The 11519-nt window shown below is 49.8% G+C and overlaps 3 protein-coding genes across 3 annotated transcripts; 2 read left to right on the forward strand and 1 right to left on the reverse strand.

Annotated features, from left to right (window-relative positions):
* Positions 1-194: 194 nt before the first annotated feature.
* On the forward strand, positions 195-2705 carry LOC120697850 (dnaJ homolog subfamily B member 4-like). The gene is made up of 3 exons (XM_039981212.1): positions 195-592; positions 690-1159; positions 1832-2705. Exons 1-3 carry the CDS (start codon positions 428-430, stop codon positions 2268-2270), a joined length of 1074 nt encoding a protein of 357 aa, XP_039837146.1. The 5' UTR covers positions 195-427; the 3' UTR covers positions 2271-2705.
* A 728-nt stretch (positions 2706-3433) lies between these two features.
* On the forward strand, positions 3434-6349 carry LOC120697851 (protein DEHYDRATION-INDUCED 19). Its single transcript, XM_039981213.1, has 5 exons — positions 3434-3812; positions 3914-4053; positions 4909-4986; positions 5109-5383; positions 5847-6349. Exons 1-5 carry the CDS (start codon positions 3740-3742, stop codon positions 5953-5955), a joined length of 675 nt encoding a protein of 224 aa, XP_039837147.1. The 5' UTR covers positions 3434-3739; the 3' UTR covers positions 5956-6349.
* Positions 6350-7432: 1083 nt separating this feature from the next.
* LOC120697849 (putative mediator of RNA polymerase II transcription subunit 12) lies at positions 7433-11275 on the reverse strand. Its single transcript, XM_039981211.1, has 3 exons — positions 10931-11275; positions 9747-10022; positions 7433-8945 (listed from the first exon to the last, which is right to left on the reverse strand). Exons 1-3 carry the CDS (start codon positions 11030-11032, stop codon positions 7746-7748), a joined length of 1578 nt encoding a protein of 525 aa, XP_039837145.1. The 5' UTR covers positions 11033-11275; the 3' UTR covers positions 7433-7745.
* Positions 11276-11519: the final 244 nt, after the last annotated feature.

The following is an 11519-nucleotide window of genomic DNA, read 5'->3' on the forward strand; positions in this document are numbered from 1 at the left end:
TGTGGCCCGATGCGACTCCGGATGTGAAGCCCAATAGATGCCCATTTTGGCGGCTTTTCCAAACCTCCTATAGTTCGTCATCTTGACAGGCCCACCGAACGTGCGCGCGCCGCGCGCACGTGTCCGCCTCACGTGAGAGTTCCGCGCGGACCGAGATAACGCGCGCACCCTCGTGCACCTTCCAGAAGCTTCCACACCCGTCTCCAGTCTCCTCTTCCCTCCCCCCCTCTCCAGACGCTTCTCTATTCCCCTTTTCTCTCCCTCTTCTGCCCTCTCCGACCCGGTAACCACCAAACCAAACCTCTCGCCGCAGCAGCCAGCAACAGCAACGACGAGAACGCGTAAACGAGGGAGAGCCTCCCGCGATTACGAAGAGCCCAGGCACGCCGAAGCAGCGAAGCGCCGAGGAAGGAAGGGAGCAACAGCCATGGGGCTCGACTACTACAAGATCCTGGGCGTCGACAAGGGTGCCACCGACGACGACCTCAAGAAGGCCTACCGCAAGCTCGCCATGAAGTGGCACCCCGACAAGAACCCCAACAACAAGAAGGAGGCCGAGAACAAGTTCAAGCAGATCTCGGAAGCATACGAGGTAAGCATCCTGAGGAGATCCATGGCGGATTTATAAGCCTGTCCGGTCAGAGTCCGGCAATGTAGTGACGCGCCGTTGATGCTCCGTGCTGCGACAGGTCCTGAGCGACCCTCAGAAGCGCGCGGTGTACGACCAGTACGGAGAGGAGGGGCTCAAGGGGCAGGTGCCGCCGCCGGGCGCCGGCGGGGCGGACCCCGGGGGTGCCACCTTCTTCTCCACGGGCGGCGACGGGCCGACGACGTTCCGGTTCAACCCGCGCAACGCGGAGGACATCTTCGCGGAGTTCTTCGGCGGGTCCAGCCCCTTCGGCGGCATGGGTGGCGGCGGAATGGGGGGAGGAATGCCCGGCATGCGGACCGGTGGGACGAGGTTCTCCTCGTCCATCTTTGGGGATGATATATTCGGCTCGGCGTTCGGCGGCGGCCCCGACGGGCACGGCATGCACACCGGCGGGCGGGCGGTGAAGGCGCCCGCGATCGAGCGGAAGCTGCCGTGCAGCCTCGAGGAGCTGTACAAGGGCACCACCAAGAAGATGAAGATTTCCAGGGAAATCGCTGATGCCAGTGGGTAAGTCTCCTTCCCCTCGCTCACACCTCTGTGGCTCTGTCTCAGAATTGTCGATACTGTAGCTGCTTAAGATTTTCAAATCCAACACCAATGCAATAGACGCCGTGAAACTGTCCCAATTTAATCAGGATAAAAAATCATGGGTTGTCAGATTTAATCTGTTGGCCCATTTCTGCTGTAGATTTCAGATTGAACTTGCATGAATGCGCAGTAGACGCCTCGAAACTGTTTAATTGAGTGGTAATACGGTACTACATGTTTTTTTCAAGGGTGGATAACTGCCATTTATATCAATTTGCCATTGATGAGAGCGTCTTAAGCTAAACTGAGCTATATCTAACCATAGTAGTAGTGCATTGGTCACATGGGAAGCTCGTCTGGTCGTCTATCACCTTTCTGTTCGTGGGAATGTTCAGTTTTGGGATCATTTTTTTGGTTCTAGCAATAAATAACTTAGTTTTCAGTCACCATCTTGGAGGTCGATCAACGTCCAACGACTTATTGTTTGAGCTTTCAGTATTGGTATAGTTCGGTCGGTTGAATTGATTGCTTTTTGTGTCAATCTGCTCGATCGGTCGATCAGTCCATGAGCTCCACAAAACAAGAAAGCTGGGCTGAGTTCCTTTTGCTGTGTGTGGTTGTGTACTGAACACTGCTGGTTGTCGTGTGCAGGAAGACGATCCCGGTCGAGGAGATCCTGACGATCGACGTGAAGCCCGGATGGAAGAAGGGCACCAAGATCACCTTCCCGGAGAAGGGCAACGAGACGCCCAACACGATCCCGGCCGACCTCGTCTTCATCATCGACGAGAAGCCGCACCCGGTGTTCACCCGCGACGGCAACGACCTGGTGGTGACGCAGAAGATCCCGCTCGCGGAGGCCCTGACGGGGTACACCGCGCACCTGACGACGCTGGACGGGCGCAGCCTGACGGTGCCCATCACCTCCGTGATCCACCCGGGGTACGAGGAGGTGGTGCGCGGCGAGGGCATGCCCATCCCCAAGGACCCGTCGAGGAAGGGCAACCTCCGGATCAAGTTCGACATCAAGTTCCCGTCCAGGCTCACGGCGGACCAGAAGTCCGGCGTCAAGAGGCTGCTCGGGCAGTAGTGAGAGCGAGCGAGCTAGTGAGCTAGCGGGGGCGCAGAGACGGTGCTCTGTTCTGTGTCAAGACTTGATCGTTTGGACTGGAGAGTGGAGACGGTGCGCAGCGCAGAGACGGTTGAGGTGCATAGGAGTCCTTGTACAATCTTCCGGATTGGTGTTTGTTCACTGGCCCATTTCGTGGCGACTGGCAATGGTGGACGGAATAATCGTCGAGCACATAGATTATGTGAGAAACTTTCTACAAGTGTTGGTTAAAATGGTAATAGTAGAATACTAAGCGATATGGAAATTTGAAGTGCAAGAAGAGTTGGTCTTGCAGTTTGGTTCCAGTGTGCAATGTGTGTCGGCACGGAATCATAGCTGGAATGGTTTGTCCCATCTGCACGGGATCATAGCTTGAATGTTTTTCTCTCGAAGGCACCTAAATCAAAGTTTGGCAACTCGACCTCCGTTTTGTGACCTTTTTGTAGGATGCTAACATTTAACATGCTGTCACTTCCTTTGATCGCCTAAATTTAAGTTTGAAGGCTAAAATTGGCCAAAAGAAAAGCTGCGGATTTAGTGACCTGAAATTTGGCTACGTCCTTGGCGGTAAGGCACTAATCCAAACACATCCAAAAACTTCCGTCAATTTCAACAAAACCAGACGGCCATGTCCAGGCCACAGCCGCTTCGTGCGTCAGCACTGTTGGATCGATGTTGGTTCCGGGCTCACGGCCGCGGCCGGCGTGCTCGAGACGGTCGCACGGCGAAATCCCAGCGAATCGGGCACCCCCGACGGGCCACGGCCAACTTCCCCTCCGTCGTCGCCGACGCGGTGTCACGGTCACGGAGAACTCACAGCGCGGCCGCAGCCCGTCCTCTGTCCTCCACTCCTCCTCCTGCACCTGCTGCCGCGCCGGGCCCACCTCGGCGGGAGTTACCACTCCTGGCAGCGTCCCACGATTCCGCCGCGGGCCGACAGGTCCGTCCGCGCCACGCCGCCGCCGCGCGTCCGCGCCGACGGCAGGTCGCCCCAACACGTCACCCGCAGCGAAATTTCACGGCCACGGGGGTCCCTCGCGGAGTGGTAAACACGGCGGGTCAGTGGGCGACGACCGCGGCTCTGCTCTGCTCTCTCCGCGCGGGGGGCGCTGACGGCGACCGCGGGCCGGATAATAAAACGGCAGCGGCGTCCCGTCCCCCGCTCCTCCCCTCCCTCCCCGCATCTCACCTCCCGATAAGAAGACGGAAGCTCCCTCCAGTCCTCTTCCTCTTCCTTCCCGCACCTCCCGCCGCTTCGGCTCCTCTCCTCGGCGGGAACCTGCGAGCTCCGATTCGAGTACTTCCCCGCGCCGCAGGAGGCCGCGCGCGAGCTGATCGCGCTGAGTCGAGGAGAGGAGAGTCGCGCGGAGCTGCTACCCACCGCCGCCGCCGCGGGGGGCAGAGAGAGAGGAGGAGGAGCCGTGTCTATCCCGCCCCGCGCCGGACCGATGGACTCGGAGCACTGGATCTCGCGCCTGGCCGCCGCGAAGCGCTTCTACGCGGCGCAGCTCGGCCACAGCGGTGCGGCGACCCGCGCCTCCCCACCCCCTGGAACTTCCGCTTCGTGCTTCGGGGTTTGCTTTTCTGATCGCGTGGCCCGGGCTTTGGTTCGGTGGGTGTAGATCGGGCGGGGATGGAGGAGCTGGACATGGACGAGGAGGTGAGGCCCGAGTTCGCGTGCCCCTACTGCTACGAGGACCACGACGTCGCCTCCCTCTGCGCGCACCTCGAGGAGGAGCACCCGTTCGAGCCCCACGCCGCGGTGAGCGTCGACACGCCTCGCTGACTTTAATCGGAGCTGCGTTTTGCTTTCCTCCGCTGGGTGGCGAGGATGAAGTTTGTGCTTCGATTTGAGTGGTTTGACCTGGGGATTGAGCTCGTGCTGGTAGACTAGGGCGTTGTAGGGGAAGATGCTTTGGTTAGTTAGGGACTGGAACCTAGCAGCTTGAGGGCGTTGACCTGAAGAACGGGATGATTTTTTTGATCTCTTGGATGCCAGAGTAGTGGTAGATAGATTGTATATCTTGGTGACCATGTTAATTGCAGAAAACTCTGGTCTGGCTAGCTGGTACTAGAACTCTGCAATATGTATACCAAAAGTAGAATTAGTGTATTGGCTCTGCTCAAAGGTAGAATTAGTGTAGCCATTGGTTCTGCTCATTTGTTGGTGTTTTACTGTTTTTAGACTGTGGCTTGAGTACCTGCCGATAGAACAACCATGGACTAAAAACCAGCAAGAATAAAGTTCTGCAAATAGGCATTTGGAATAGATTGGAGTAGCCAGAATTCGTGGGATTCTACCTTTGGAGTACTGAAATGAAACATCAGTTTCAGGTAGAATAGTTAAATTAGACAGTGTAGGGTTATTAACTTCTACCTTTCCTTAACTGACCTCATGTGCCTTTGAGGTTATATAGTACGCTGCATATAGATTGAGGATCCTTGTTTTTTGCCTTATTTGAAGTCACCTTTTGTTTATCTATTTGCTGCAGGACTTTTGTGTAAGCTAGTAGCATGAATAGAACTCACACTTAATTATATTCTTGCTATTATGCTGTAATGATGTTTCATTTCACTGGTTGCTTCCGTACTCTGACTTTTCCATTGCTCATTTCAGGCTTGTCCTGTTTGCTCTGAGATGGTTACAAGGGATATGGTTAACCATATTACTATGCAACATGGATACTTGTTCAAGGTATCCTATCCCCCAAATTTAATGCATCCCTTTCTCTAGAGTTCCATAGCACAAAAATGTCTCACTCAATTTAGATTTTTTTTTTCATCCTGTAAGCTCATTTAAGTTTTGAACACCTACAGAATCGTCGCCGGTTGCGCGGATTTGTTATTCCAAGCAGCCAAGCCCTTTCTTTGCTGAGCCGAGATCTACGGGAAGCCCATTTGCAGGTGCTTCTAGGAGGTGGGCATAGGTCAAGCAACAATAACACCACGACAAATATCTCAGCTGACCCTCTTCTATCATCGTTCGGCCTTAGCTTCCCAACATCAGATGCAGAGCAAACATCAAAGTCAACTATTTCTGCTCCTGATGATGCTACCATGATAAAAGAGACTGCTCAGGCACGGAAGTTAAGGTATGTTATAACATTCATGCAAAAGAAATACTGCTTAGATACATCCAAGTTGATGGATAGGGAACGGCTAAGTACTTAAGCTGATTCAGCCTTAGCTTCCTAACCATATACCTTTACCCCAATTTTGCAAAATCATACTCTTCCAGTTACTTTTTGGAGTAGTTTAGTGTCTGTATCCGAATGGTGTTGTATGGCAGGAAATCTGGTCTGACCATGGACATCTAAGCCAAATAGTTCTAGATTGCTCAACTTTTCTTATGATGAAAGCCTTACATTGAATGAACAAAGTCTAGAGCAAGTTTGTCTCATTGATACTTAAACGTCATTTATTCCAACCTACTACTTTAGAAATGCATAGCTGAAGCAGGTCTTTGTGCGATCATGCAATTCTTCTAATCATCTTGCGATAACTTGATGAAACTTTATACATTCAATCATCCACTTTTCCTTTTTGGTGGTACAGTATCGATTCATCCCTCACAAGTGAAGAAAGGGAGCAGAAACGGAAGCAAGCCAGCGTCAGAGCAACTTTTGTGCAGGATCTGCTGCTCTCTAGTCTATTTGGGGACTAATATCAGGACGAGCTAAAGTTATGGCTGGAAGGGTGCTTTCCTGGCGCAGAGCTGCATATACTAGCGTGCTCCACCCAAGTTGCTGAACGTAATATCAACACAACAGGAGCGCTTCCCGGGTGCTATCCTTCATCTCTTCCAGTAAGGTGCAGAGTCGATGTGGGCATGATGTATCTTCTAAGTTATGTAGCTGTCTCTATCTCCGGTTCCATCACATTCCGTGATCGGCATGTGGTATGCATGTAAGTTGCGGCTGTACTTGTACCGCGTCTGTGTCTGAACTATGAAGCATTGGTTGGTTGTACCATCATAATAATTATGCTATGCAACAGCGGATTGCACTGCAATGCAGTCTGGAGGAGCAATAAACGCGATGCAAAACTGTCTAGATTTAGAGGTGAAGCCTGAGATGGAAATCTATACATTGTGCCGTGCTGTGCTTGGACCAGGGCTCCTCTTCCTTCTGTGAGATCTGGCGTTAGCGTAAGCAGAAAGTGGATTCGATCAGTTTGGCTTGGTTGGTGGCACGAGCCGATGTCTCCCTTCAAAGAATGGTTAGCAGCATTTCTTGTGGAAGAAATGCTGGTACTCGATCCAACCGCGCTCAGATGCGCAGCAGCGTGTATGTGTTTTCTCGACTAAAGACGCGGTTGGCTGGTTGGGTCAAGCGTCAATGGGTTTGAACTCTGAAGGGAATGGCATGGCTGTCTGTACATCCAAATACATCTGAACAATTTAACTGAACTGGTCCCTAAATTATTATGTAGTTAAATTTGCTCGGATGCCAGTCTCGATCGATTATCACGACTCTATTGTAAAGAAAGATTCCAGTTCGTAGAAACTGCCGTGACCAGAGAGATCTTACTGAACTGATCTAAACAAGGAAGAGCACTTGCCATTCCTTGGTTATTAGAGCACAAGGAAAGAGCAATAGGCCGGACCATCCTACAAAAACGAAACGTCCATTTGTAACCAATCGCAAGAAAGGCAAAAGCACTACGAATTATTGATTTAGGAATAGGAATATTCTGACTTTCTTAGGAAAAGCCATCTGGGCAAGAGATCATCAGATGAACCAAACAGCCGACCTACTGTCTGTACTGCGTCGGAAGCCTAGTAGGAGATTGAGTAGCACCTGACTAGATTGACTGGTGCGTGCCTTTTCATTCTTTCATATTGGGTTTTTACTTGGAAAAGACAATGTTCCATACTAAAGGATTCGGGTCCATAACCAAGGGTTCCAGTGCCAAACTTTAACAAATAATGCAATATATTTCTTAATCTGTTTGTGAGAAGGGATTTGTCCCAACTGATAGTAACATCCCCACAAGCTCTCCCAAGACATTGAATTTAATTCAAAGCCAAGTCAATTGAATTTAATTCAAAGACAAGTCAATGGAATTTCGTATCCATTTTTTCTCAACACAGATTACCGTATATTTGACCAAGCAGACGGACGAATCGTACAGCTCACAAGAAAGCCGAAACCAACAAATTTATCACATCTTTATGTTGCAAACATGCGTGTGCAAGTCAAGTTACAAGCATACATGTCCATTAAAAGGTAGGACACATGCCAACAATCATCACTTTAACTAACCTGAACAGTCTTATTTCATCATGACCCTCCAGCTGGAAAAAAAAAAGCTGGCGGATACGTAATCCTGGCTGATAAAAAAGATGCCAGAGGAAATACCTGAAGATTTCCGATGATAGTAAGTTACGCATACCGTGATATATCACACAAACAACTCATGAGAGCGTATGAATGCCGATTTCGTCGTTCTCGACTACCCAGACCATGTCTGTGGAGCCACCCCATGGCTAACAGAGCTCAGCCTGTCATGCAGGGGGTTATATTCTGCAGGCTGGCCTGCAGCCACCATGCGGAGTGCAATGCCCTCGACTTGATCCTTTGAGTAACCCATTCGAGCAACCTTTTCAGCAACGTCTGGATGGTTCTGCACTGATTGAGGACCCAAATGATGAAGCACCATCGGAGCACTGCCATGTACTTGTTGATTAAGGACAGCAACAATAGTAGCAGGATTGCTGGAAGGGCTCCCATAGGCAGTGTTGTAGGTCTGTGCACTCCCTTGTACTGTATATGGTGCAATGCCACTTGGACCAACCTTGCTTGGTTGAGGTACAAATGAGCAATGGCCAAGCAAATGAAGCTGCTGAGGCTGACGCTGTTCTGCTAATGGAACAGAAACTGTGTTGCTTTGTACATAAGTAGGAGCAACTTCATGATGCTTTCGCTGAGATGAGGAAATTGTGGAGTACGAAGGCTGCACGACCATGCCTCTAGTGTGTGCCTCAGCGTTAGCACACGGAGACTGATGAGGCCCATATGGAGGATATACCAGAGCAACCTGAGGTGCGCTATGAGCCTGTGGAGAAGACGTTTGTAGCTGAACCATCTGTGCTGGAACTTGCTGAATATTGCTGTACTGCTGCTGTTGTACCACCTGTGGTTGTGGTTGCCTTGCCTGGGATTGAACCTGCTGACCTGATTGATGTGGCCATTGCTGCTGAGGTTGAATGTAGAACTCTGGTGCTTGACTAGTTACCTGAGGTACCTCAACTACTGTCTGTGGCTGAGGCTTCTGGTGAAGTGGCTGCGCAGATTGAGCGGCAGCTTGGAAGGGCTGGGCCTGTCTGTGCTCTATATGACTTTGGCCTTGCATACAGTACATGGTTGTTTGGTTCAAATGCTGCGGGTCTTGCTGGGTGCTCAAAGAGACTGGCACCAGTTGCTGTAAAATAAGTCGATTGCAACTTTGGAATTGCATACCAGGAGACTGGACAGCATTTACTTGGGGCAACGGCACGAGGGCGAGCTCATTTTCTCTAGCCATGAAAACAGATGGAGCAGTACCTTCACTCTTTTGTGCAGAGTCCTCGTGTACTATCTGAAGTTTGCTCATTTCTTTCTGGGTCTCTGCAAGCTCCTGCTTTTCCTGAAGGACCTCCACGGATTGCTGAACCTGCCATGAAAGTAGGTCCAGTTAATGGGTGAGTGAAACTCTTAAAAAATCATAGATACTGTCAATGAGGCCATAAGTTGGATGTTATATGTTCTAAAGAAAAATGTAAAAAGAAGTGCACTACATTTCAGCTATGTAGTTAACTTTGGCGGTCTGCCACAATTTCAAAATCTACAAAAACAAGCAATGTTTGAAAATTTCCAGCCATAAGGCATATATACCTACTCATAATATACAGGACAATCAATGGTCCCACAACCAACAGTCATACAAATACAATATGTAATATATTAGTTTTTTATAAGGATGTAAATAGTTTAGCTAATCTATGTATGACTATGCTGATAACGTGTTTTTGACTTTTCATTAATGCACAAGTATTCAATTCAAATGTATTTTGATGCACCACTATGGAGGAGCAGCGCTAAGACTCAATGAGCTTGTGCATGCCTGAGATATCCCAGAAAATCAATGAATGCAGAAACTAATCTAGTTTGCACTATGTGAGTGTCTAATGCTTCAACCGAAAATCATCACACCATATTTCAGAATTCATGATTTGGTTGGAAAGCATGCCATTGCATGCATTTTGTACTGTTTAACCTAAACCAACACTAAGGAAAATTAGTGCTCAAACCTTAGCCTACAAGAAACAGGAGAAAGAACCAATTTACAAAAAAAATCAAAATCCAAACACTAGATGTCCACAGTTCATGATGATAATACTTCACGGTAGTGCATCATATGAGAGAGCTCAATTAAAAACCGCAAAGTAATATTACAATTTGAAACAAGACATACCTCTTTCACATGCTTTTCAAGGCAACGGTAGTTAAGATTTGCTTCACCATGATAATCCATCACATCACTTCGTAGTTCTCCAATAGACCGTTCCAGCTTATAGCAATATAACTCCAATTGTGACAGCCTACCGCTGATGACTTCCAGCGAATTCAACAAGTTATCTGCTTGTTTCTTCATGCAGTTCTCTATTGCTTCTGTTACAATTTCTTTAGAAATTTTTTCTTGCTCATGGAAATTAACAAATGACATCAACATTCTGTTCTCCTGAAAATCCTGTTTCATTGAGGAATGGAAAATATAGTAAGGCCACAAACAATGAACATATTGGTTCCGCATAAGATGAACGCACAACAGATCTGAGAAATTTAGATCCACTCCATTTAACCAATCAAGCAACATTTGCATAGCTCATAAGTGAGATTTCTAAATGAATTGATGCCAACATACTACATGTCACAAAAGCAAACGCAATATATGTTATGCATAGACTACTACAGAGTAACAGCTTAAGAAGGACCATAGATGAAGGACTTCGATGTAACAGGTAAGAACCCTGTGAAGCCATCTGCTCAGCCATGTATTTGAATCTAAAATAGCAAGGAAAATAAATTCTGAAACACGTGAAGACAACATCATATTTATTCCTCATGTAGCCGAGTTATAGAGAACATAACCATAGCAAGCATCACTGCATCATGGACGTAAGAACAAATCTCTCAAGGCTAGGCTAGCTACTTGCACCTCCAGCTAAATTCCCAGTTCTATCCGACAAGGCAACCAAAACTAACGCGAAATCTCGACCCAAAACCTGAAGCGCGTCAACTCATCCATCCCTTCACTCAAACGGTTCAGAATAATCAGAAAGGTAACACAAAACAACCGAGGGCGAGAAGACCCAAAGCCTAAGCTGCATCAGCGGCCAACGAACTTCCAAATCAGCAGTCACACACGAGCTGCAGGCGATAATCCCCCAACCGTTCACACAAATCAGAACGAGGCGCCATGCTGCACCCGCGCCCCCCAACGGGCAACGGGCAACGACCCACCTTCCCCACCAACAGACCAGTGACCACGCGCACACGAAACCCCTCGGTCAAAACACCTAACTCCCCAGCGACCAAGCCTAGACAACACGGGGGGACACGGAGATCTCGCGCAGATCGACGGCGGGTTGTTGTTACCTTCTGCCGGAGCGCCTGGTCGAAGGAGCAGCGCTTGGGGTCGGGCGAGAGGCCGAAGGCGCCGGAGACGGAGGCGGCGGCGGGCCGGGCCGGGGACGCCATGCGGGGCGGCTGCTGCTGCTGCTGCGGTCGGCGGGCGCGCTGGCTAGGGTTTCCTCCGGTGGGCTGCGGCTGCGGCTCAGCGATGGGATCAGAGGATTCGCACGGCAAGGGAAGCGACGACGAAATGGAGGGGGCGTGGGTGGGGAGGAGTGGAAGCCAAGAGATAAGAGGAGTAAAAGCTAAAGGTGGAGGGTTTAAAAAGCGGAGCAAAGCGAGGCAGGGTCGGCGAGGCGACTGGCGAGGTCCGGCCCGCGTGTCGCAGGGGAGCGCCGAATAAATACGGCGGGGTCGTGCCGTGGTGGTGGGGGGGAGGGGGGAAAAAAGGAGGGCGCGAGCGGCACGAGCGCACCACGAGACCCGAGGGCGGCCGCGTGCCTAGGGTTGAAAATAAAGGCTGTGTTTAGTTACGCGCGAAAAGTTCCCAAAATTTTTCACTAACGTACATCACATCGAATTTTACGATACATGTATAGAGTATTAAATGTAG

This window comes from Panicum virgatum, chromosome 3K, assembly GCF_016808335.1.
Source record: "Panicum virgatum strain AP13 chromosome 3K, P.virgatum_v5, whole genome shotgun sequence".
Classification (NCBI taxonomy): Eukaryota; Viridiplantae; Streptophyta; class Magnoliopsida; order Poales; family Poaceae; genus Panicum; species Panicum virgatum.

Coding starts and splice junctions, on each gene's coding strand:
- LOC120697850 (XM_039981212.1), top strand. CDS start 428: ATGGGGCTCGACTACTACAAGATCCTGGGCGTCGACAAGGGTGCCACC. Junction 593..689: donor AGATCTCGGAAGCATACGAG/GTAAGCATCCTG, acceptor GTGCTGCGACAG/GTCCTGAGCGACCCTCAGAA. Junction 1,160..1,831: donor GAAATCGCTGATGCCAGTGG/GTAAGTCTCCTT, acceptor TGTCGTGTGCAG/GAAGACGATCCCGGTCGAGG.
- LOC120697851 (XM_039981213.1), top strand. CDS start 3,740: ATGGACTCGGAGCACTGGATCTCGCGCCTGGCCGCCGCGAAGCGCTTC. Junction 3,813..3,913: donor GGCGCAGCTCGGCCACAGCG/GTGCGGCGACCC, acceptor CGGTGGGTGTAG/ATCGGGCGGGGATGGAGGAG. Junction 5,384..5,846: donor GCTCAGGCACGGAAGTTAAG/GTATGTTATAAC, acceptor TTGGTGGTACAG/TATCGATTCATCCCTCACAA.
- LOC120697849 (XM_039981211.1), bottom strand. CDS start 11,032: ATGGCGTCCCCGGCCCGGCCCGCCGCCGCCTCCGTCTCCGGCGCCTTC. Junction 10,023..10,930: donor ACCAGGCGCTCCGGCAGAAG/GTAACAACAACC, acceptor TCAATGAAACAG/GATTTTCAGGAGAACAGAAT. Junction 8,946..9,746: donor TTGAAAAGCATGTGAAAGAG/GTATGTCTTGTT, acceptor CTTTCATGGCAG/GTTCAGCAATCCGTGGAGGT.